The sequence below is a fragment of the Scyliorhinus torazame genome, chromosome 5, assembly GCF_047496885.1.
Source record: "Scyliorhinus torazame isolate Kashiwa2021f chromosome 5, sScyTor2.1, whole genome shotgun sequence".
NCBI classification, from domain to species: domain Eukaryota; kingdom Metazoa; phylum Chordata; class Chondrichthyes; order Carcharhiniformes; family Scyliorhinidae; genus Scyliorhinus; species Scyliorhinus torazame.
The window spans coordinates 217,290,001-217,312,495 of NC_092711.1; the positions used below are offsets into that span (position 1 = coordinate 217,290,001).

The 22,495-nt window shown below is 49.4% G+C and overlaps 1 protein-coding gene across 1 annotated transcript in view; it reads right to left on the reverse strand.

Moving 5' to 3' along the window:
- Positions 1-10,722: 10,722 nt before the first annotated feature.
- LOC140420945 (transmembrane protein 182-like) overlaps positions 10,723-22,495 on the reverse strand; it is an 87,854-nt gene continuing 76,081 nt past the window's right edge. The window contains exon 5 of the mRNA XM_072505130.1: positions 10,723-12,301. Within this exon, the coding sequence (XP_072361231.1) occupies positions 12,075-12,301 (227 nt within the window). The 3' untranslated portion in view covers positions 10,723-12,074. The remainder of the gene's footprint in view (positions 12,302-22,495) is intronic.

Genomic DNA, 22,495 nt, shown 5'->3' on the forward strand with positions numbered 1-22,495 from the left:
CGGCCTACAGGACGCGCGACAACGCAGAATCGCTGAGCAAAAACTTTGGCCTCAACCTGGAACCTGGGATTCATGTTGCATTACATTCACCCCCCACCATCTGGCCTGGGCTTGCAAAATCCTACCAACTGTCCTGGCTTGAGACAATTCACACCTCTTTAACCTGGGGTTACCCCTATCTCTGGATCTGTAAACACTTAATTAATTGCAAATGCTCGCATTCTAAGCATTGTCTTGCATCTTTGAATTTGTCTATTTATATGTTTCTGGAACATATCTCTTCATTCACCTGAGGAAGGAGCAGTGCTCCGAAAGCTATTGTTTGACACAAACCTGTTGGACTTTAACCTGGTGTTGTAAGATTTCTTACTGTCCAAAAAGGTTGAGAGGGATTACTGAGTTATGAGGATAGGGTGGAAGTGTGGGCTTAGATAGGGTGCTCTTTCCAAGGGCCGGTGCAGACACGATGGGCCGAATGGCCTCCTTCTGCACTGTAAATTCTATTATTCTGTGATTTGCCTCTACAGCTATTGCAAGCTGTGATAGCCCTTATGAGAACCGAGGGGAATCACTGATTGATCTCCCTGTGGTCTTCATAGAATACAAGTTCATGTGGTGAGCAAGCAGAGGCCCACCCAGCTGGAGCTCGTTAGCGGGACCTTAAAATGCAGCTCCCAGAACCGAACCGGCAATTCCCGATAGTCCTGGGCTGGGACGTTTGCTTCGTGTGCCTGGGTAGCATCTTTATGTTCAGTTTAAAATGAACCAGTTCAGCCTTTCACTCCGCACCTCCTGGAGTTATTACACAAACAATGACGGACATCCCTGTCTAGTCCCACATTGGAGATAAAAATTCTCAGACATATAACCGCCTGTAAGCACTGCCGCCAGAGGGCTTTTATAAAGCACCTGTATCCACTTAACATACTCCCTTACCAGCCCAAACTTCTGCAATGTATAAAATAAATAATTCTACTCTGCTCGGTCAAAAGTTTTCTCTGCATCCAACGAGATCACTAACCCATCCAACATCTGTTTTTGAAAGATCTGAAGAACATTCAATGGTCTCCTGACGTTGTTATACAAATTCAGACCCTTTATCAATCCAGTCTGATCACTCTTGATGATCAACAGGAGCACCTCCCCCCCGCCCCCCTCCGCCCCACTAACACTTCAGACAACAATTTCAAATCTACATTCAGGAGCAAAATTGGCCCATAGGATGCACATTCTTCAGGATTTTTGCTGCCTTTACAATTAAGGGAATAATCGCTTCTCGGAGCATCTGTTGCAGCAGACCTGCTTCAGATGAGTGACTATACATGTCAATCAGTCGATCTATTAGCAAGCCTTTAAATTCCTTGTAAAACTCACATCCAAAACATCAGGCTGTGGGGCTTTACCAGATTGAATCTCTTTCAATGCAAAAGTCACTTCCCCTTTAGAAATGATAGCATTTCGGGTCAAACTTTAGTCCTTGCTGGGAGGTTAATAGGAGGGTAGAAGTGCTCCATTAATGACATTGCATCCGCAGACTGTTCTGATTGATGTAAAAACCCTTACATGCTGTGTTGATATCCTCGGTTTTGATCAGTCTATTACCCTTGGTATCTAGCACAGAGAGAATGGTCCTAGAGTCGGCCGTCTTCCAAGTCAAAAAAGCTAGATGTGTTCTTGGTTTGTTTCCAAATTCATGTAACTTCTGTTTTGCAAACTTTAAACTCCTCTCAGCCCGTTGAGTCGGGAAGGAGTACAGCGCAGCACGATTTGCACAAATTCCTTCCAACAACGAGCGGTTAGGAACCCAATCATACACCCCGATCATACTCCTCTGCTTCGGCCAATTTTATTTCCAACCAGCGCTGCTGCTACAGCATTTTACAACTTTTTTGGCCATGTATGATGTGACGAACCCCCTGGCATAAGCTTCAGAACTTCCCACAGGACAGAGGGGATTGCATTAGTGAGGGATTTGACTGAGCAGAAGAGTTCTATCTTAAAATGTGTGGTGGAAGAATTATCCTTGAACAGAGACATGTCGAATCTCTTGTCACCTGGCTCAGGGGCGGTGGGTCCCTCAAGTAAAAACACTAGGAAAATAGGAACATGATCGGAAATCACTATACTGCCTATGGAGCAGGGGGCCACCAAGTGAGGATTGCTCTTGGCAAGCATTGTAGTATGATGAGGAGAAGAAAAAAAAGTGAATTCTTTATGCCTAGGATGAAGTGGCCTCGACACATCTAAGTACCTCACTTCCTCACAAACTGATGCCAGCACCTTTGCTTGTTGGTTGGGGCGGGACATGGGGTCTCTCGTTAAGGAATTTGTCCATCAAGGGGTTAAGGTGACAAATAAAGTTGCCACATGTAAAGGAATAAGCTAGGTCAGCAAAGTCCATGAAGACTTGAGAATTATAGAATCCCTACAGTGCAGAAGGAGGCCATTCGCACTTTCGAGTCTGCACCGGCCATTGGAAAGAGCACCCTGCTTATGCCCATGCCTCCACCTTATCCCCGTAACCATACCGAACCTTTTGGACACAAAGGGGCAATTTAGCATGGCCAATCCACCTAACCTGCACATTTTTGGACTGAGGGAGAAAACCGGAGCACCCGGAGGAAACCCACGCAGACACGGGGAGATCGTGCAGACTCCACACAGTCACCCATGACAGGAATTGAACCCCGATCCCTGGAGCTGCGAGGCAGCAATGCTAACCACTGTGAACCCTGTGAACTTTAGTAACAAAATTAGGGGAATAATTTGAAGGAATATACACATTCATTATCAAGACAAATTCCCCATATAAAATGTCCTTGACAATCACATATCTATCCCCCTAGTCCTTCCCACAGTTCTCTATTTTGAAAGGCAAAACAAAAACCTTCTCCACCCAGTCTCGCCCCAGCTTTAAGTGTTTCTTGTCATCTAAATGAGTTTCCTGGAACAAAGCTATGTCAACTTTCTCTTTTTTAAGAAATGCCAAAAAGCATTTCACTTAACAGGATAATGTATTCCCCGTACATTCCAGGAGCAAATGTTTTAATGTAGTTACCGCCGTTGCTCAATCAGCCAGAGAAAATATAGGATAGGATTTTCATGCCACATTCGGGCGTGCACCAAAACATACCTCCCCAAATTCTAATCATGTCAGCGGCACCATGGACACAATATAACGGACGTGATTTAACGGCCACGTTGCGCCCAGCCAGATCCGTGCGTGCCGGTTAAATTGCGGGAGAGGCCGAAATCGGTTTGCGATCTAACCAGCCTGCTCCAATTGCCGGGTTCCAGATCCCGCCCAGATGAAGCGAGACACAAGTTGAGACCAATTGAGACCAATCTCTATCTCATTAGCGAGATGGAAGCCCAGTGCCCCAGACTCCTGTCCTCTAATGTCACCCACCGAGGTGGGTGACTCCGCGTTGGTGGACAGTGGACATGACCGCCTCGATGGTGGTCTCCTCGGAGCTCTCCTCTGAGGTGTTGGGTGGCAGGGAGTTGGGTGACACCGGATGGCCCAGCCCCATCAGGTGGACACCCTGCGAGGAACGGGACATGTGGTCAGTGAGAGGGAAGGATCATTTTGTCTGATATTAGTAACTCACTTGCAACGGGTCATCTGGGTGATGGGCCAATGGAAACTAAATTCTGCAGCGCAGGCCAACCTCGCTGTCAGTGGCCATCTCTACACGGCCAACTCCATGATCTCCAAGGCCTGTTCCTCAAAGGTGGTGAGGACTCTGATGTCTGGAACCCCGCTGCCTATCTGGGCCCTTTCCTGCCTGTTATGTCCCTGTGGGGACAGGGAGGGGCATTGTGAGCCGCTCACTTGTGCATCGGGGTGGGGTGGAGATGGGAGGGAGTCAAAGGCAGGTAACCTGCATGGGCACCACTCCTTGGCATGGAGGCGTTGTGCTGATAGGTGGGAGGGTGTGCTCGTAGGTGCCAGGGTGTGCTGGCACGCAACCACGATGACGTATGTGGGGAGGGGTTGCAAAGTGCAAGCCGCCGTCTTGTTGTGGAGGGGTGGGTGTGCCAGAGGTCGGATCCCATGTTTAACCTACCCAGTGGAGATCATTGGCCTTCTGACATTGGTCAGCGGTCCCCCTGGTCACGCTACCCGAACTGATGGCCACGGCTACTGCCTGGCAGGTGGCATTGTCAGCCCTGTTGCTGGTTCTCCAACCCCCTCGGGGGAACAGGGTGCCCCTGTCTCTCCTCCACGGTGTCCAGCACCATGTCCAGGTCGGCGTCCCCGGAACATGGAGCAGGTCTGCGTGATGCCATGGTTGTGTACAGCCTGGCAGTTTGTTCTGAGGCTGCATTTATGAAATGCTCCCCCTTGTTAGCTGAGAGTTGCCGAGCACGGTTCCCGCGAGCAGCTGGCAGGAAAGCCAGTTCCACCATGAAGCTCGTGCAATTAAATAGGGGATTGAACCCGGGTCCTTGGCGTCGTGAGGCAGCAGCAAACTCTGCACCACCATGCCACCCCAGATTACCATCATAAGGTACGGATAAGAATAAGAAAAGATGGATCTTTTATGCAGCCCCCTTCCATACCACCTTACCTAGAAGGCACACGTTGAAGGGTGTTTTCCAATCAAAATAAATGGAAGTCCCTGAGATTCGTAAGGATAAAATATTCAATATAGCGCTCAACTGGTAACATATCCCTGCGAACATGATAAATAGCAACATAAGATCAGGCAGGAAGCACAGGGAAAGGGTCCAAATTTTACAATGAGCTGCAGATTGTTACTCCAAGTTATTGCGTTCATGGCATTCACATGAGCCAAAGACATAGGTGGATTATCCAGTGTCTTGCTAAAATTAACAGAGTTGTCGGATAGCGCCCTCAGTGCCGCAGGATGAAGCATAATTAACCCCGCCAGCCTTGAGTCGCTTTCTAACTTCATTGAAGCCCCTACACTTCTGCTGCATCACCACTGAGAAATCTTGGAAGAAAGAGACCCTCGCCCCCCCCCCCTGATAGAAGCAGGTCCCACCATGCCTCGCTGCCTCCAACGCTCTCTGCTGATCTCCGAAGTTATGAAAACAGATCATTATGGGCCAGGGCGCTGATTGTCCCTAGGCCTCAAAGACAGGAAACGATGTGCCCTTTCCAACTTAATATGCCCAGCTTTCGCATCCAGTTTAAGAAAACATGGCAACAAGCTCTCAAATAATTTAACAGGGATCTTAACCTCCACTCCTTCTGGCAAACCAACGACCCAACATTTTTCGTCCTCCAGGATTTCTGCCAAAGCTGGTTTTCCAAGGATTGCGTGGACCTCAGCTGAGGAAGTTGCATTTCCGACAGCTAGGATTCTCTCCCCTCCGTTTCATCGAGCCTCTTATTAGTATTCTGCAACTCAGTCTCGTGAGCACTAGTGTTCTGTGCTAACAAGCCGAGTTTATTGTCAATGACTTTAATGACATTCGGAGTCATCAACTGCAACTCCTTCGAGAGTGCCAGACCAAGAGCCCACTCGTGGATCAAGTTGCCGTCTTAAGGAGTCAGCTCCACCACAGTTGCATCTGACTGCTCCCTTTTAATCGATAATTTTCTTCGGATTCCTCGGCATTTCTTCAACAATTGTGCAGAATTCTTCGAGGGACATACCATGGAGTATTCATTCCCGGATTAGGTGGTATCATAGAGTTCCTACAGTGCAAAGGAGGTAATTTGGTCCATCGAGACTGCACCGACCACTCGAAAGAACACTTCCTTGACCCACTCCCCCCCTCATCCCTGTAACCCCGTAACCCCACCAACCTTTTTGGACTCTAAGGGGCAATTTAGCATGGCCAATCCACCCAACCTGCACATCGTTGGAATGTGGAAGAAAAGCAGAGCATCCGGAGGACACCCACGCAGACATGGGGGAACGTGGGCTAAACAGTGGGCTAAACAGCTGGCTTGTAATGCAGAACAAGACCAGCAGCGCGGGTTCAATTCCCGTACCGGCCTCCCCGAACAGGCGCCGGAATGTGGCGACTGGGGGCTTTTCGCGGTAACTTCATTGAAGCCTCCTTGTGACAATAAGTGATTATTATTACATACATGCAAACTCCACACAGAGAGCCACCCGAGGCTGGAGTTGAACCCGGTTCCCTGGTGCTGCGAGGCAGCAGTGCTAACCACTGTGCCACCCTGCCGCCTTTCATAATATGTGCTGCGTAAACAGGATAAATGAAAGGATTAAAGGATGAGGAGCGCCAGAGCCCACGGAAACGCTGCTAATCCCGTGCCTGCATCAAATGATCCCGGACAAGGTTAATTGTATTAACTATTTGGATTATGCAGTTATAAAGATCTACTGAGAATATCTGTCAAGAATCAATATGTTCTTTGTGTGAGCATCAAAGTAAGAAGTATTTCAGCAGATTATCCCATGTCTCTTAAATGTTAGGGGGAACTGTCTTTCACCCCATGCCAAACCAACTATTTTGTCCATTATTGTGGAGCAGATTGTGTGCATTATAGACTTGTGACATGAATAAAGGTTCCCATCACACGTTACATCTCAACTCGTTTGCCACTTTGCATTATCACAGAAAGAATCAGAGAGCTGAAGGAGTCCACTCGGCCCAATGAGTCTGCACAGGCCCTTGGAAAGAGCACCCTCCCCAAGCTCACCCTATCCCCACACTTCCACCCTATCCCCGTAACTCCACCTTACCTTTTTTATGGACACTAAGGGCAATTTAGCATAGCCAATCCACCTACCTCTGCACATCTTTTACTGTGGGAGGAAACCGATGCAGACACGGGGAGAACGTGCAGACTCCGCACAGTGACCCAAGCCGGGAATCGTATCTGGGACCCTGGCGCTGTGAAGCCATTGTGCTAACCACTATGCTACCGTGCTGCCCTATTATGTCCTTGATTGGAATTGCTACAGCTAACACTTACCCTGAAGAGGAAGGTGAGTAAGTGTGGCTATGAGGGGACAAAGGAAGGAGGTGAGGATGATCACGGCGAAGTTGGTTTGAGTAGGAACAGCATGAGGAAGAATGGGTCTGAGGAGTTGCCTGTTCAGGTGAAAGGGTAATACATGAGAAGATGTTGATTCAGGGCACTGTGGTATGAGTTGACTCCACATCTGGAGAGTGTTTATATGAATATCATCACTCTTATTGTGCCAGTGAAAGCTAAATCTGCCTTGAATTTTTTTGTTGGCTCCAGCCTTTTCCAAGCTGCTGGCTGAGATTATGTTGCCATTGATCAAAGCACAGTGTTGAATTGTATAAAGGTGATTGAAGCTTTCACGGTGCATTCTTCATGCTTCATTTATTTTTTTTCCTAAAACAGTGAATCAACAATTGTCAAAGCAATAGACGCTCAATGCAAAAGCATTTTCACAAATCCAGGCTATCTAGATGCTGTACACAGAAAGATTCTGACACTATCTGGAAAGCCAGTGATCTGTAACTACTGAGAAGGTATCTACTGCCTCAATGCGTAGGAAATCTGCGAAGCACATAATAATCTAATACTGATCATTGCCAAATCCCTTCAATTGAAAACAGTTTTCCATTCCAAATGAGGCCTGCGCATCTACTTTATTTGAGCACGATGGCTACTGTGAAGGCCTCTTACATGAACAAGAGCAAGCTTCGAAACCTTGGATTTGTTACATTGCCACAAAAAGCACAAGGTGTCAAAGACACAAAATAAAATTTCACCATTGCATCTGTAATCCTACCTCCAAAAAGATCCTGGCATGTTATATCACATCATCAGTTGAAACTGCACCGAGAATATTGGAAGAGACATATCGATTTAAAGTAACTGATAGAAGGATTAGAGGAGAGAGGAGGAAGCATTTTCTCACCCAGCAGTGTACCTGGAACTGACTGCCTGAAAGGGTGGGAGAGGCAGCAATTCTCAGCAGGTTTAAGAAGTAGGAACATAGGAAATAGAAGCAGGGGTAGGCCATTCGGCCCGTCAATTTTGCTCCTCCGTTCAAACAGATCGTGGCCGATCATCTATTTCTTGCACCATTTTTCCCGTTATCCCCATATCTGTTGAAGAACTTAGATGTCTCCTTGAAGAACAGAAAATTGCAGAGTTAATAATCTAATGCAGGAAGGTGGGATTAGCCTGGGCAACTTTGTGCCAACCAACACAAACACGATGAGCTGAATGACCTTCTTCTGTGTCATAGATTTTCCATAATTCTATGATTTCTATGAAAAAAGATGGAAGTGCCTCGATCCATAATTTGGGTATCAGTGCAAGACCCAACAAAATGTATTAAATAGTTGTAGCGTTTCAATAATACAAATGGACATTTCGTTGGTAAGGAATTGAGGTGAGCGAAGGGAATAAGGATGCAAAACTTTTGCACTCTGTTCCAGTTATTCCTTCTGTGGTTCTCTGAAACGCTGCAACACCTAAGTGACAGAGAACTGCTTTACACAAAGAATTACTGAATCTTGTGAGCACATGACTTCCCAGGTCAACAATTGGCCTCTCCCTTTTTTTAATTCATTCATGGGATATGGGGCCAGTTGGGCCAGGGTTAAGTGCCCATCCCTAATTGCCCTTGAACTGACTGAATTTCAGAGGGCATTTAAGAGTCAGCCACATCGCTGTGGGTCTGGAGTCATGTGCAGGGCAGACCCGATACGAATGGCAAGTTTCCATCCCAAGAGAGCATCAGTGAACACGGCAGCAAATCAGGGCAGCACGGTAGCATTGTGGATAGCACAATTGCTTCACAGCTCCAAGGTCCCAGGTTCGATTCCAGCTTGGGTCACTGTCTGTGCGGAGTCTGCACATCCTCCCCGTGTGCGTGGGTTTTCTCCAGGTGCTCCGGTTTCCTCCCACAGTCCAAAGATGTGCAGGTTAGGTGGATTGGCGATGATAAATTGCCCGTGGTGTCCAAAATTGCCCTTAGTGTTGGGTGGGGTTACTGGGTTATGGGGATAGGGTGGAGGTGTGGATCTTGGGTAGGGTGCTCTTTTCAAGAGCCGGTGCAGACTCGATGGGCTGAATGGCCTCCTTCTGCACTGTAAATTCTATGAAATCTATGAACCTTCTTCTTCCATTCACTTCTAACTTGTCTTTCTCTCCTGGGAAAGTAGGAAGGTTTCCCCATTTGGGAATGAGTTAAAATTGCAATCTGAAGGCCCGGTCTTGAGCATTACCTGTTCCAAAAATCTGATTACGATAGATGATTGCAGGATCCAAATGCACATCACTGCAATCCCTTTCTCAACACTCCCTTGTAGCTCAATTCATGTGTGGTTCATCAGGCACTATGACATTTGAGATTTTCTTCACATCAAACCGCATTATAGTCATTCTGAAGTTTAACAGACCAGTCAGATCAAAGAGGGATCAATGTTCTCCCATCTTTGATCCATGGACTTGTCTAAATGTTCCAGTTAACATCCTCTTCATACACAACACACACACTTCATTCGTAACGTCTTCATTCCTGCTGAGGCACTCACAGTTTCTGATCTATAGAAACTACAGTTCATCTACCCAATTCATCTTTCTTAACGGTAATGCTGGTTCCTTTGTACTAGCTAATCGGCTGTCGCAAGAGATCCCAGCCAATGTTTTTGATCTGGGATGATTGTTGTCATAATATCCACGTGGATATTATGACAATTGTATCTTGGCTGATGTCTGTAATTTGATCATTTTCTTGTGCAGGGAGATGGACTGATTGTCTCTGGATTGGGCTGAAAACTCTATCTGCGAAAAAAGGAAAGGAATGACGTTAGTAAACAACAATCAACTTTCAAACTCTTCACACCAAGGCACCATAATCCACACGAGATAATGTTTGATGGTGTGAGGTAAACCTGCTTGGTCTCTGTTGCGTCAGGAACACAAAGCTTCACCATTCGCTAAATTAGGGGCTGGATTCTCTGGTCCCCTAGCCGTGTGTTTCTCGGCGATGCACCGTTTGCAGGTGGCGGGATTCTCTCTTCCCGCCGCTTGTCAATGGGATTTCCAATTGAGGCCACCTGATGCCAATGGGAAACCCACTGGCGGGATTGCGATGCCAGTGGGAAAAGAGAATCCCAACGGCTGGAGAACTCCAGCCCAGAATTTAGCGACACTTACCATTTGATGGAGGTCATTTCAACTTCAAAGCCTGCATGAACAAATCTGAAGATTTCATCTTTCACATGGTCAAGGCCTTTAGGACCTGTTATCCTTTGCGATTCCACTTCTTGCCTTTTCACTGACCAATGCACATGCTGAAATGACCTACAATGATCTTCCATACTTTCCCGTAACCCATTACCCTCTGATGCCAGAAATTGCTGACCATCTGGCTGTGTCAAAATCTTCATTCACACCCAAAGATAAACTTACACTGGGTTTCGCCCCACAACCCAAAAAATGTGCATGGTAGGTGGATTAACCATGCTAAATTTCCCCTTAATTGGAAAAAATGAATTGGGTACTCTTTAGAGAAGTTGAACATGGTCATGTTAAGTGTTTGAGTGATGACATCACCCAACGTAACACATTCTTTTCCCAAGAGGGCCAAGGATGCAACCTGCAGCTTTGCCTTCAGTTTGATGCAATTGCATGTCTCAATATTGGATTTGTTCTCCACTGCCTGAGTTTCCACTGTGTTGTGGTGCAGTTCTCCTACCCTGGAAAATCTGCCGTTTCCATTCAACATCTGGATTAGGACCATTGTGAATTTTGTTTTGTATATAAATGTCTCACAAGCTACATTTTACCATTTTCCAAGCAATGTTTATTGCAATAACATTTGCAACGCTCCCAAAAGTGGTACAAAACATACGTTTTTAGTAAGCTTGCATTGTGTACATGTGAACAAGCATTAAACATTTGCACAATGAAAATAATTTCTGATAAAACGGTATTACAACATTGATATCATGCAGCAAAGAGCTGGAAAGCTGAAGAGCAGATTTAAACATACCAACGTTATCATACCAGCTAGCTTTTTGGACAATAAGAGTCATGTTATTATTTTTAAAATATAAATTTAGAGTACTCAATTATTTGATTTTCCAATTAAGGGGCAACTTAGCGTTGCCAATCCAACTACTCTGCACATCTTTGGGATGTGGTGGTGAGACCCATGCAGACACGAGGAGAATGTGCAAACTCCATGTGGACAGTGATCCGAGGCCAGGATCGAACCCGGGTCCTCGGCCCCGTGAGGCAGCAGTGCTAACCACTGCACCACGTGCCTCCCAACAAGAGTCCTGTTAAATAATTGTCTGCTTTTGAAGGATTGTCAAATTATTTTCAGAACATGCTACATAACAGTCGTAGATCTAAATACATGGGCATATTTTCACTTTAGCAGTAGAGCCTGAGAATAAATATCTGGTCAAAACCACATCAAAGTCAGCTGCCATTTTACTGTGAAGCTTTTATTCCACATCAACCAATCACTGAATCAAAGCAACAGAAAACGTTGAGATAGTATTTGATGCTGTGAATGAAAATCAAAAAGAAATATATCTTAATGTTCCTGAGGGGTACACACGTAACAGCTGGGATATCCAAAATAGCATTTTTCTTTTTGCAGAATGTCATGGAATGAAAGGATTATTGAAACCATAATTTCAGTTTTTGTTTGGTTTTTATGAAATCTAATGCAAAAAACATGTCCTTCAAGGCTGAGAAATACTTTTTGATAATACTAATGGGCGAAGAATCGATTAACTTGACTGACGTTTCTCTGTCATTATTTCATGGGGTTCATGCCCGAATTAAAATGATGGAACAAGAAATGTCAGTTGAATGTGTGAAGCAGTTGCTAAAGTGACCAACTTCAATCGAGAGACTTAAAGGTCCTCTCGAGTACAGCCAATGTCATCAAGATGAATTCATGTGTTTTCAAATGTGGTGCAACTCCAAATCCAAAACAATTCTCTGAAAATAGAGCCGGGTTTTGCCTCGTATGTTTGCATGAATCTAAGAATTGAAATGGGCCGTCCTGTAATCTCAAATGTGTTGGAGCACTGATGGCTATTTTTGATTTCCCGCTGCACGTAATGAAACTAGCACCGCACAAGAGCTTATTGCTCCAGACATCAGCGTCCATCTCTTATTTGTTGTGGGCTTCAATGGTACGGCCAATTAGGTAGAATAGCAGTCCAGAAAGTAGAGCCAATGGGACCCCAGCAGCTGCAAACATGAAGGACCATCCATACTGCACGTGAACGAGGATATCCGTGCAACCCTTTCTTCTCTCCAAAAGTATGTATCTTTCCAAATCTACCACAAATTCCTTCCACATCACGAACAGAAATATCAGGATGGAAAATAAAATTCCTGCAAAGAAAAAAACTCCATTGAGAGACAGCTGCTCTTATTTTGACACAAATTGCAAATTGCACATTTACCAGGAGCTGAAACGAACACTGCTGCGATTTACAGGTAAGCGACTACATATTGTCACTGGTGAAAGATGGCTCCCAGGGGAAAACCTGAGCAATTTCACATGGGATAATGTCAGCAATACTCATTGATGCAGAACAAGGCCAGCAGTGCGGGTTCAATTCCCATACCAGCTTACCCGAACAGACGCTGGAATGTGGTGACTAGGGGCTTTTCACAGTAACCTCATACTTGTGACAATAAAAGGGTATTATTATTATTATTTTTAAAAGCAGTTATTATACTCTAAAAATCAAAATAGAAACAGAGGACCGAATTCTCCAGCATCGGGATTCCCTCTTCTCGCTGGAAGCGTACCCCCATCCGTGGACTTCCTGATGATCTCGGTTGGTTTCAATGGGAAATCCCATTGACAAGTGCGGGAAGATTGAATCCCGCCACCAGCGAATGGCTTGCCATCGGGAAACACATAGCTGGGGGACCAGAGAATCCTGCCCAACGTAGGTAAAAGCAAATTAGTGCGCATGCTGGAATCTGAAAATGCTGGACAATCTCAGCAGGTCTGACAGCATCTGTAGAGAGAGAATGGAGCTAACGTTTTGATTCAGGGCTGTGTAGCACAGGGCTAAATCGCTGACTTTGAAAGCAGACCAAGGCAGGCCAGCAGCACGGTTCAATTCCCGTAACAGCCTCCCCGAACAGGTGCCGGAATGTGGCGACTAGGGGCTTTTCACAGTAACTTCATTTGAAGCCGACTTGTGACAATAAGCGATTTTCATTCATTTCATTTCATTCATTCTGGGTGACTCTTTGTCAAAGCTGAGTAGGGTCAAAACTGAGTTAGGTTGCCAACTATGATCAGAGAAATTCTTGAATATTTAATCGCCTGACATGTGGAGCACTTTTGTATTCATTTCCGGGTGTGACTGTTTATTGTCCATCCCTAATTGCCCTCGGGAAGATGATGATGAGCCACCTTCTTGAATCGCTAGAGTCTATGCGGTGGCAGGTTGCAGCAGCGCAGCTAGCAGATGGTACACATTTCTGTCAAGGTGTGCTGGTTGTCAAGGGAGTGAAACTTTAAGCTAGTGGATGGGCTACCAAACTAGCCGGCTGCTTTGTCCTTGATGGTGTTGAGCATCTTGAGTGTTGGAGCTGCACTCCTTTGAACACACAGACAAAATTCCATCTCTTTCCTGACTTGCACCCTGTAGATGGTGGATAGGGTTTGAGGGGTCAGAAGGTGAGTTATTCATCGCAATGAAGCAGGAGATGGGTCTTTGGCCCTCTGGATGCATGAGGTGCTCATCCAGCAGTATCCCCAACAGCCATGTCTGTTTGGAAGATTTCCAGACATGCAACTATTGATGCCACTTTTGGAGGAGTAGTACCCCCTCTATTCCTCACCAGATTGAACGAGTGCTCTGAAAGTGTTCGCAAGGCTATTCTATCAGACAATACTGACTTAGTTCATAGCAAGAGGCTTATGCATTCCTGCCTCCAGTTTACTGGCAGCTGCCAAATAAATCCCACCGCCCACAGAAAATGCACGGTGCATGTGTCAGTTTGCTATCTTGATAGTAATTCCTGGTCTATGATCAGAGTAGCGTGAACATAGAAATCACATGAGTCACTGAGCAGCTGACACTGAACCATAGGCGTGTTTCAGCATTGATGACAGTTGTAGATCGTGGTTTTGATCAGACGAGCGACATTTCTTTCCAGGCCTCTTAAGAGATCTTATAACTGGCTTTGATAGGATTGAATCAAATATACTGAGATTTTAAATGGTTCTTTCACCTTCCCTTGATACTGATGTGGATATTCAATGTAAAAAGGAGAACCAATGTTGACTGGCACTATTTTTATTGGCCCTTTAAAATGCAAGGCGGTTCCGAGTGAAGGAGAATGGGAGTGGCGGGTGGGGTGAGAGATGTAGAGAACTAACCAATAATCTTTACCGTTTTGGTGTAAGAATGCTGACCGTGCCAGCTCATTAATGTTCTGTGCTCCTTAATCTTAATGTTAGGTTTCAGAATTAACTCTAGTTGCAACTTTAAGCAAGTATGGGCCGATCTAATCAAATACTTGTGCAGTTCTGAAATCCTTAATAGTGCTTTGGATTTCTTCACAATATGCAAATGAGTGAAATTAGGTATTTAAAACCAGTTTAAAGTGTGAAGTTTTTTTTCCACTTTTGCTAAGATACAACAAAGGAGAACATTTGCATAATCGCCGGGACTCTCCATTTGGGAGAGTATGTTCTCCCACCAGAAAGGAATTCACTGTCCAAATTTACCTATGCCGTGGATTAAGAGGGGTTCCTGAGGGAATCCCACTAATGGGCTGCCATTTTGAGCAGGTGGCCTGATAACTAGGTCCTATGCTGCCTCTCCCCCAGCATCACAAATCAGCTCTCCACCCCCCAACCCTCACCCCCCCGTATCGCAAATCAGCCCCCCACCCCTGGATTTTCCCCCAAGTACGGGGGTGACCCGACCTGCATCCCCCAAAGAGCCACTAAATATAGGACGCCCCCAGAGACCCCTTGAATGGCAGGACCTAAAGAGCCGAGGGAACCTTAGGAACCAGCTTTGGAGGAAGTCGATTTGATTGACTGGCTGGCAACCTGTGAGTTTCCAGGGACAGTGTTCTGGCTGACAACAGACAGTGACTGGTTGCTGTGGAATGCTTTTGAGAGAACTGGGGCGGGATTCTCCCTTTGGGGACTAAGTCCCCACATTCGCCGGAAAATGGGCGAGAATCACTCGGGACCTTTTCTTCGAAAGTCCAGGGTGATTCCCTATTTTCCAGGGGGCGAGCAGGGCCCCAGCGTGAGTCCCGCAGCTCTGGCTGCCTGTGGGGCCCTGCTGTTCAGACCGCGCGGCCACGCATGAGCACAGCAGCCGCAAGAGGGTCTGCCCATTCGCGCAGCAGTCCACTTTGGCACGGGCGCCGCCGACATGGCGGACCCACACAGCGGGCCTGCGCGGAGGAAGATAGGTTCCTGCCCAGATCGGTGGCCCCCGATCATGAGCCTGGTCACCGCTGAGACACCCCCGAAGTCAGATTTCTGTGGTAGTCAGTATTAGGGGTATTATGGTACCCTGAATAATGCTGTAAGACCATTGTTGTGGGAGGTACCTGAGACTGCTATTTTCATTGGTGAAGCCTGCCTGCTGGTTCCGCCCAGTAAGGCGGAGTATAAGAGCCTGTGTCTCCCCAGCAGCTGCATTCTGTACCTGCGCTGCTGGGGGAAACATCTAGTGCAATAAAGCCTTCAATTGTCTCCAATCTCGTGTCAGGAGTGATTGATCGAGCATCAATTTCCCCACCCCCCACCAGGACCGTCACCGCGGCCGCGGGTCCGAGCTCCTGCCGAGTGGCACCGGATGTGAACCACCCTGGCGGGAACTCGGCCGGTCGACCGCGGATAATTTCTGCAGGGACCGTTTCCTCTTCCAATGGCCCCCGACCGGCGCCCTCTTCAAACGGCCCCCGACTGGCACCGCATCGAGCGCGCCATGCGACTGGCGGGTCAGCGGAGAATGCAGGAAGCGCCGTCACACAGGATTTCGTGATCGGCGATTCTCCGCGCCAGGCGCGATTTTGGCGCGGAGGGTTGGAGGATCCCGCCTCTGGTCAGGACTGATTAAACATTGACTGAAGAAGGAACTCTCTCTCCCTCTCTGTGCTGTAGTAAAGGATTGCTTTGATGCGACCATCAATTCACACGAAACCAGGAGTAGAAATAAACTGGTTTTAATCAACTAGAACAGTGCCTACCTGCGACTGGTCTGCTAGTGAGGGCCGCCTACAGGGCTACTGCTCTTTATACCTCCCCTCAAGGGGTGGAGCCAGGGGTGCAGCCCACACAGCTCAACATGGTCCATAGGTGGAGCCCACATGGGCAACAGCTTGTAATACAGATATGCACATGGCGAATTGTTGTAGCAATACATTCTCCACATTCATCCCCTGTTAAAAAAATGAAGTCCAGCGGGGGTGAAGGGTTCATACGTTCAGCCTGTCCGGCGCATGGATTGTGCGCTGTGATCGCCGAAGCTCTGGTATTGCAGCTGGCCCGGGCATCGAACTCAAGACGTGCTGGCATCGGTGGTGAAGTCGCCTGTGCGGGCGCAGATGTCAACTCCGGGAGCTTGTCTTCTGGGGCTTCATTCCTGTGGGTCGGTGAAGGGGGAATGGTGGGCGGGAGGGGGTGCGGGTGCCATTTAGGGGAGGTTGGGTGGGGTAAGATGGGTTGGCGGTGGTAGTGGAACCTGCAGGTGCCAGGCCCCGGAAGGAGACCGTATCCTGTCGGCCGTCAGGGTGTTCGATGTATGCGTACTGGGGGTTGGAGTGTAGGAGCTGGACCCTCTCGACCAGGAGGTCGGACTTATGGCTCCTGACGTGTTTGCGGAGCAGGATGGGCCCCGGTGTCTTCAGCCAGGGCGGAAGCGAGGCCCCGGAGGCGAACTTCCTGGGTAAAACAAATAGGCGGTCATGAGGGGTCTCGTTTGTGGCCGTGCAAAGTAGGGACCTAATAGAGTGGAGTGCGTCGGGAAGGACCTCCTGCCAGTGAGGGACTGGGAGATGCCTAGACCGTAAGGTCAGGAGGACGGTCTTCCAGACCGTCGCGTTCTCCCTCGCCACCTGCCCATTTCCCCTGAGGTTATAACTGGTACTCCTGCTCGAGGTGATGCCCTTACTGAGCAGGTACTGACGCAGTTCGTCGCTCATGAACGACGAGGCCAGGTCACTGTGAACGTACGTGGGGAAACCAAACAGGGTGAAGACACTATGTAGGGCTTTAATGACGGTGGCCGCGGTCATGTCGGGGCAAGGAATTGCAAAGGGGAAGCAGGAGAACTCGTCGATGATGTTGAGGAAATATGCGTTGCAGATATTGGAGGGGAGGGGCCCTTTGAAATCGATACTGAGGTGCTCAAAGCGCCGGGATGCCTTCACCAGGTGGGCCTTATCCGGTCGATAGAAGTGCGGCTTACACTCCGCGCAGATTTGGCAGTCCCTGGTCATGGCTCTGACCTCCTCGGTCTAGTAGGGCAGGTTGCAGGCCTGGATGTAGTGGAGAAGCCGGGTGACCCCCAGGTGGCAGAGGTCATCGTGGATAGCACGCAGTCGGTCACCTTGCGTGCTGGCGCATGTGCCGCGGGACAAGGCATCTGGGGGTTCGTTGAGCTTCCCAGGATGATACACAATATCGTAATTATAGGTGTAGAGTTCGATCCTCCACCTCAAGATCTTATCGTTCTTGATCTTGCCCCGCAGCGTATTATCGAACATGAAGGCTACCGATCGTTGGTCGGTGACGAGGGTAAATCTCCTACCAGCGAGGTAGTGCCTCCAGTGCCGCACTGCTTCCACGATGGCTTGGGCTTCCGTTTCGACTGAGGAGTGTCGAATTTCAGAGGTGGTGAGGGTTAGTGAAAAAAACGCTACTGGCCTGCCTGCCTGATTGAGGGTAGCGGCGAGGGTGACCTCTGATGCGTCGCTCTCCACCTGGAAAGGGACAGACTCGTCCACCACACGCATCGCGGCTTTGGCGATTTCCGCTGAGTCTCCATGAGATGGCCAAGGTGGCGGCCCCCGTGAGTCGCACACGGAAGATCGCTGCCCCCACGGACAAGACGAGGCCGATGACGAGTCTGGGAGGGGGCGGAGCCGGCAGAAACGCTGCCTCACTGCGGGATCTGCGGGCCTGGTGGGCCTCAGCCGCCAGTGGGAAGATGGTGGCCTTGATTAGTGGGTGGGCTTTGTCCGCAAAGTTGGGGATCCACTAATCATAATATGGGCTATTTATATAATCATAATGTGGGCGTAATATGAAAAGAACCCGAGGCACCTTTTCAGGGCCTTGGGGCAGTGGGGAAGGGGGAGTTGCAGGAGGGGGCGCATACGGTCAGGGTCGGGACCTAGAACCCCGTTTTCCACGACGTAGCCGAGAATGGCTAGTCTGGTTGTGCAGAAAATGCATTTCTCCTTGTTGTAAGTGAGGTTAAGGGTTCGGGCGGTTTGGAGAAATCTTTGGAGGTTGGCATCATGGTCCTGCTGATCATGGCCGCAGATGGTGACGTTGTCCCAGTATGGAAATGTGGCCCGCAGCCCGTACTGGTCCACCATTCGGTCCATCATTCTTTGGAAGACCGAGACCCCGTTCATGACGCCAAAGGGGACCCGGAGGAAGTGGAAGAGGCGGCTGACTGCCTCAAAAGCCATGTAGTGGCGGTCCCCCAGGCGGATTGGGAGCTGGTGGTACGCAGACTTCAGATCCACCGTGGAGAACACCCGGTAGTGCGCGATCTGATTAACCATGTCTGCGATCCGGGGAAGGGGGTACGCATCGAGTGTACCGGTTTATGGTTTGGCTGTAATCTACAACCAACCGGTTCTTTTCCCCGGTCTTGACGACCACCACCTGGGCTCTCCAGGGGCTATTGCTGGCCTCGATGATTCCCTCCCGCAAGAGTCACTGGACCTCGGACCTGATAAAAGTCCTATCCTGGATGCTGCACCGCCTGCTTCTGGTGGCAACTGGTTTGCAGTCAGCGGCGAGATCTGCGAAGAGCGGGGGAGGGCCAACCTTTAGGGTCACAAAGCTACATACGGTGAGTGGGGGTAGGGGCCCGCCGAACTTCAGGGTTCGACTCCTGAGGTTACATTGGAAATCCAGTCCCAATAGAAGAGGAGCGCAGAGGTCGGGGAGTACATATAATTTAAAATTAGCGTACTCGGCGCCCTGTATTGCAAGGGTTGTGGTAGTGCACCCCTGGACCTGCACCGAGTGCGACCCGGAGGAGAGGGAGATGGTTTGATGCGCCGGGAAGATTGGGAGCGAGCAGCATCTTACCATGTCTGGATGAATGAAGCTCTCTGTGGTCTCGGAGTCGAAGAGGCAGGGCGTTTCATGTCCGTTTTCCCGGACGGTCATCATAGATCTCCGGAAGGGTGACCGTGCTGAGTTGCGGGTAGCTGGCCTGGTCGGAGATGCTGGGGCGGTTCCACGATGGCTACCCCCCTGTTGGTTGCATGTGTTGGGCGGCGTTGCAGATGGCGGCCAAGATGGCGGCCCCCATCAGTCGCACGTGTCGGGCGGTGAGGAAGATGGCGTCCAAAATGGCGGCCCCCATGAATCGCACGTTGCGGGCCATGTGGGCGAGGATGGCCAAGGTGGCGGCCCCCGTGAGTCGCACACGGAAGGTCGCTGCCCCCACGGACAACACGAGGCCGATGACGCGTCTGGGAGGGGGCGGAGCTGGCAGACACGCTGCCTCACTGCGGGATCTGCGGGCCTGTGAGTCTGAGGGTCGGGCTTGCGATTTAGAGTTTTTGGACCTGGCCAGGCAAACTTTGGCAAAGTGTCTTTTTCTCCCGCAGTCGCTGCAGTTCGCATTCCGGGCCGGGCAGTGCTGCCAGGGGTGTTGAGGCTGGCCGCAGAAATAACAGTGAAGCCCCTCATGGTGAGCGGGCAGCTGCACGGCACAGGCCTGGGGTATTCTTTGGTCGGGGGTCCACGAGGGGGACGTGATCGGACGGGAACGCGTTAAGGCTTTGGAACGCTACTTCCAGAGAGGAGGCTAATTTTACCGTCTCTTCCAGGTCTAGGGCACCTTTTTCGAGTAGGCGCTATCTCACGTAGTTGGACCTGACTCCAGCCACATAGGTGTCCCGGATGGTGAGGTCCATATGTTGGGTGGCCGTAATGGCCTGGTAATTGCAGCTTCATGCAAGGACTTTGAGGTCACGTAGGTACTCTTCCAGCGATTCCCCGGGACGCTGGTGGCGAGTGGTGAGGAGATGCCGCGCATATACCTTGTTCACGGGCCTTACGTAGAGGAGCTCTAGCATCGCAAGAGCGTCTGCATAGGTGGAGGCTTCCTCGAGTTGAACAGAGATTCGATGGCTCACACGTGCGTGGAGGAGACTGAGCTGTTTGTCGGTGACGGAAGTCAAGGAGGAGGCGGCGAGCTAGGCCCTGAAACAGCGGAGACAGTGCGAAAAAATCTCTTTCACCTCCGCAGCCTGCGGATCGAGTTCAGTTGGTCAGGTTTGAGGGCCGATTCCATAGTGGCGTTGTAGTTGATTAAATTGATGCGACCATCAATTCACACGAAACCAGGAGTAGAAGTAAACTGTGCTTTAATTAACTAGAACAGTACCTGCCTGCGACTGATCTGTCAGTGGGAGCTGCCTACAGGGCGACTGCTCTTTATACCTCCCCTCAAGGGGTGGAGCCAGGGGCGGAGCCCACACAGACCCCAACATGCTACATCATCGGTAATACCATACCAGGTCCCCAGGATCAGCGATCCTGTGCCGCACAGGGGGCCAGCACAGCACTGGAGAGCCTCACGCTGCTCCAGCTGCCGATACGGGTGTCAGGACGGGCGCTGCAGGTCTGCGCATGCGTGCCACGAGTTCGTGCATGCACGTGGGTTGCCGTCTCCATGCCGGCCCCGACGCAACATGGCGTGGGCCTACAGGGCCCCCCCCCCCCTGGAGTCGGATACCCCCTCCCCCAACCAGGCCGCCCCCGAAGCATGAACACCGAGGACCCGCCGGGTAGGACGTCACGAGAACTGTTGTGTTGGGCGCTCTGGATCCGTGGAACACATACAGGCCGTCAACAATTAAAATAGTGCAACACTATTTTATTAAGTCAGAAATTGTTTAACATATTTTCACTGTGAGTTAACACGATATTAGATTGAACTAAAGACCTATGCCTTTTCCTAACCAGTCTATGCACTCAGCACATGGTGAAGATCTGTGCTGCAGGCTGTGAACTCTGTCCTACTAGGAAGCTGCAGCTCGAATGAGCGGGAACTCTGATGCAGCCTGTCTTTCTAGTGCGTGTGCTCTAACAGGTGATTGGCTGCGGTGTTGTGTGTGTTGATTGGTCCCACTGCGTGTCCATCAGTGTGTGTATGTCTGCACCCTGATATACTGGTGTATATTATGACAAGAACTCAGCGGGCACTCGGCCCATCGTGCGTGGAATCGCTGGGGTGGCCATGTTGAGGGGCCCCCGACCAGTGCCATGCCGACCGACCGGTGCCAATGGCGAAGAACTCCAGTGACCCCCCCCCCCCCCCGGCGATTCTCCGACCCGCGTGGTGTCGGAGAATCCCGCCCCCTTTATCCCTTTTAATTTAGCATAATGTTTTCTTCGTCTCTGTACCAGCCTTTCCCCCAGTGTTTTGTGTGCGTGTTGTCTTGTGTGTGTGTGTTGCCTGTGTGTGTGTGTGTGTGTGTGTGTGTGTGTGTTTAGAGTGTGGCAAGATGGAAACGGGGGGGTTGGCTAAGGGGTTTTAGAACAATAAAGCAATCCTTTACTTCTGCACAGAGAGAAGTCAGTGCTGGCCCCCTGTGCGGCACAGAGATAGTCAGTAATATTTGTGTCAGTTTTATTACATTACTGTTAAATAATAAAAAGTTATTTGTGTGTTAAATTTACAAATCTGGTGACTGCAGTTCATTGGGCTCAGACAAGGTCCTCAGGTATTTGAAAATAACATCTAATTTCACTTGTGTTGCGATTCCAGGGCTGAAATTGACCGCGTACTAGCCCAGAGGGTCATGTCAGTGGCCTAACCAATGTTTTATACAGGTCCAGCATAACCTCCCTGCTCTTAAACTCTATGCCTCAGCTAATAAAGGTATGTATACCATACACCTTCTTAACCACTTTATCCACCTGCCCTGCTTTCTGAAGGGACCAGTATCTCTCTGATCTATCAGGGTCCTGCCTTTGCGTTCATCATATATTCCCTTGGCATGGGCAGGATTCTCTGATCCTGAGGCTAAATGTTGGCGCCGTCGTGAATGCCGTCGCATTTTTTGACGGCGTCAATAGGCCCCCAAGAGCAGCGATTCCGAGTCCTTCAGGAGGCCAGCATGGCACTGGAGGGACGCACGCCGCTCCAGCTGCTGATACCGGCCTCAAATGTGTGGTGCGGGTCTGCGTATGGGTGCTGCGACCGGCGCGATTGCGTGCATGCATTGTGGCTTCCTTCTCCCCGCCGGCCCTGACGCAACATGGCGCATGGCATAGGGCTACAGGGGCTGGCGCGGAGCAAAAGAGGCCCCCAGCTCGAGAGGCCGGCCCGC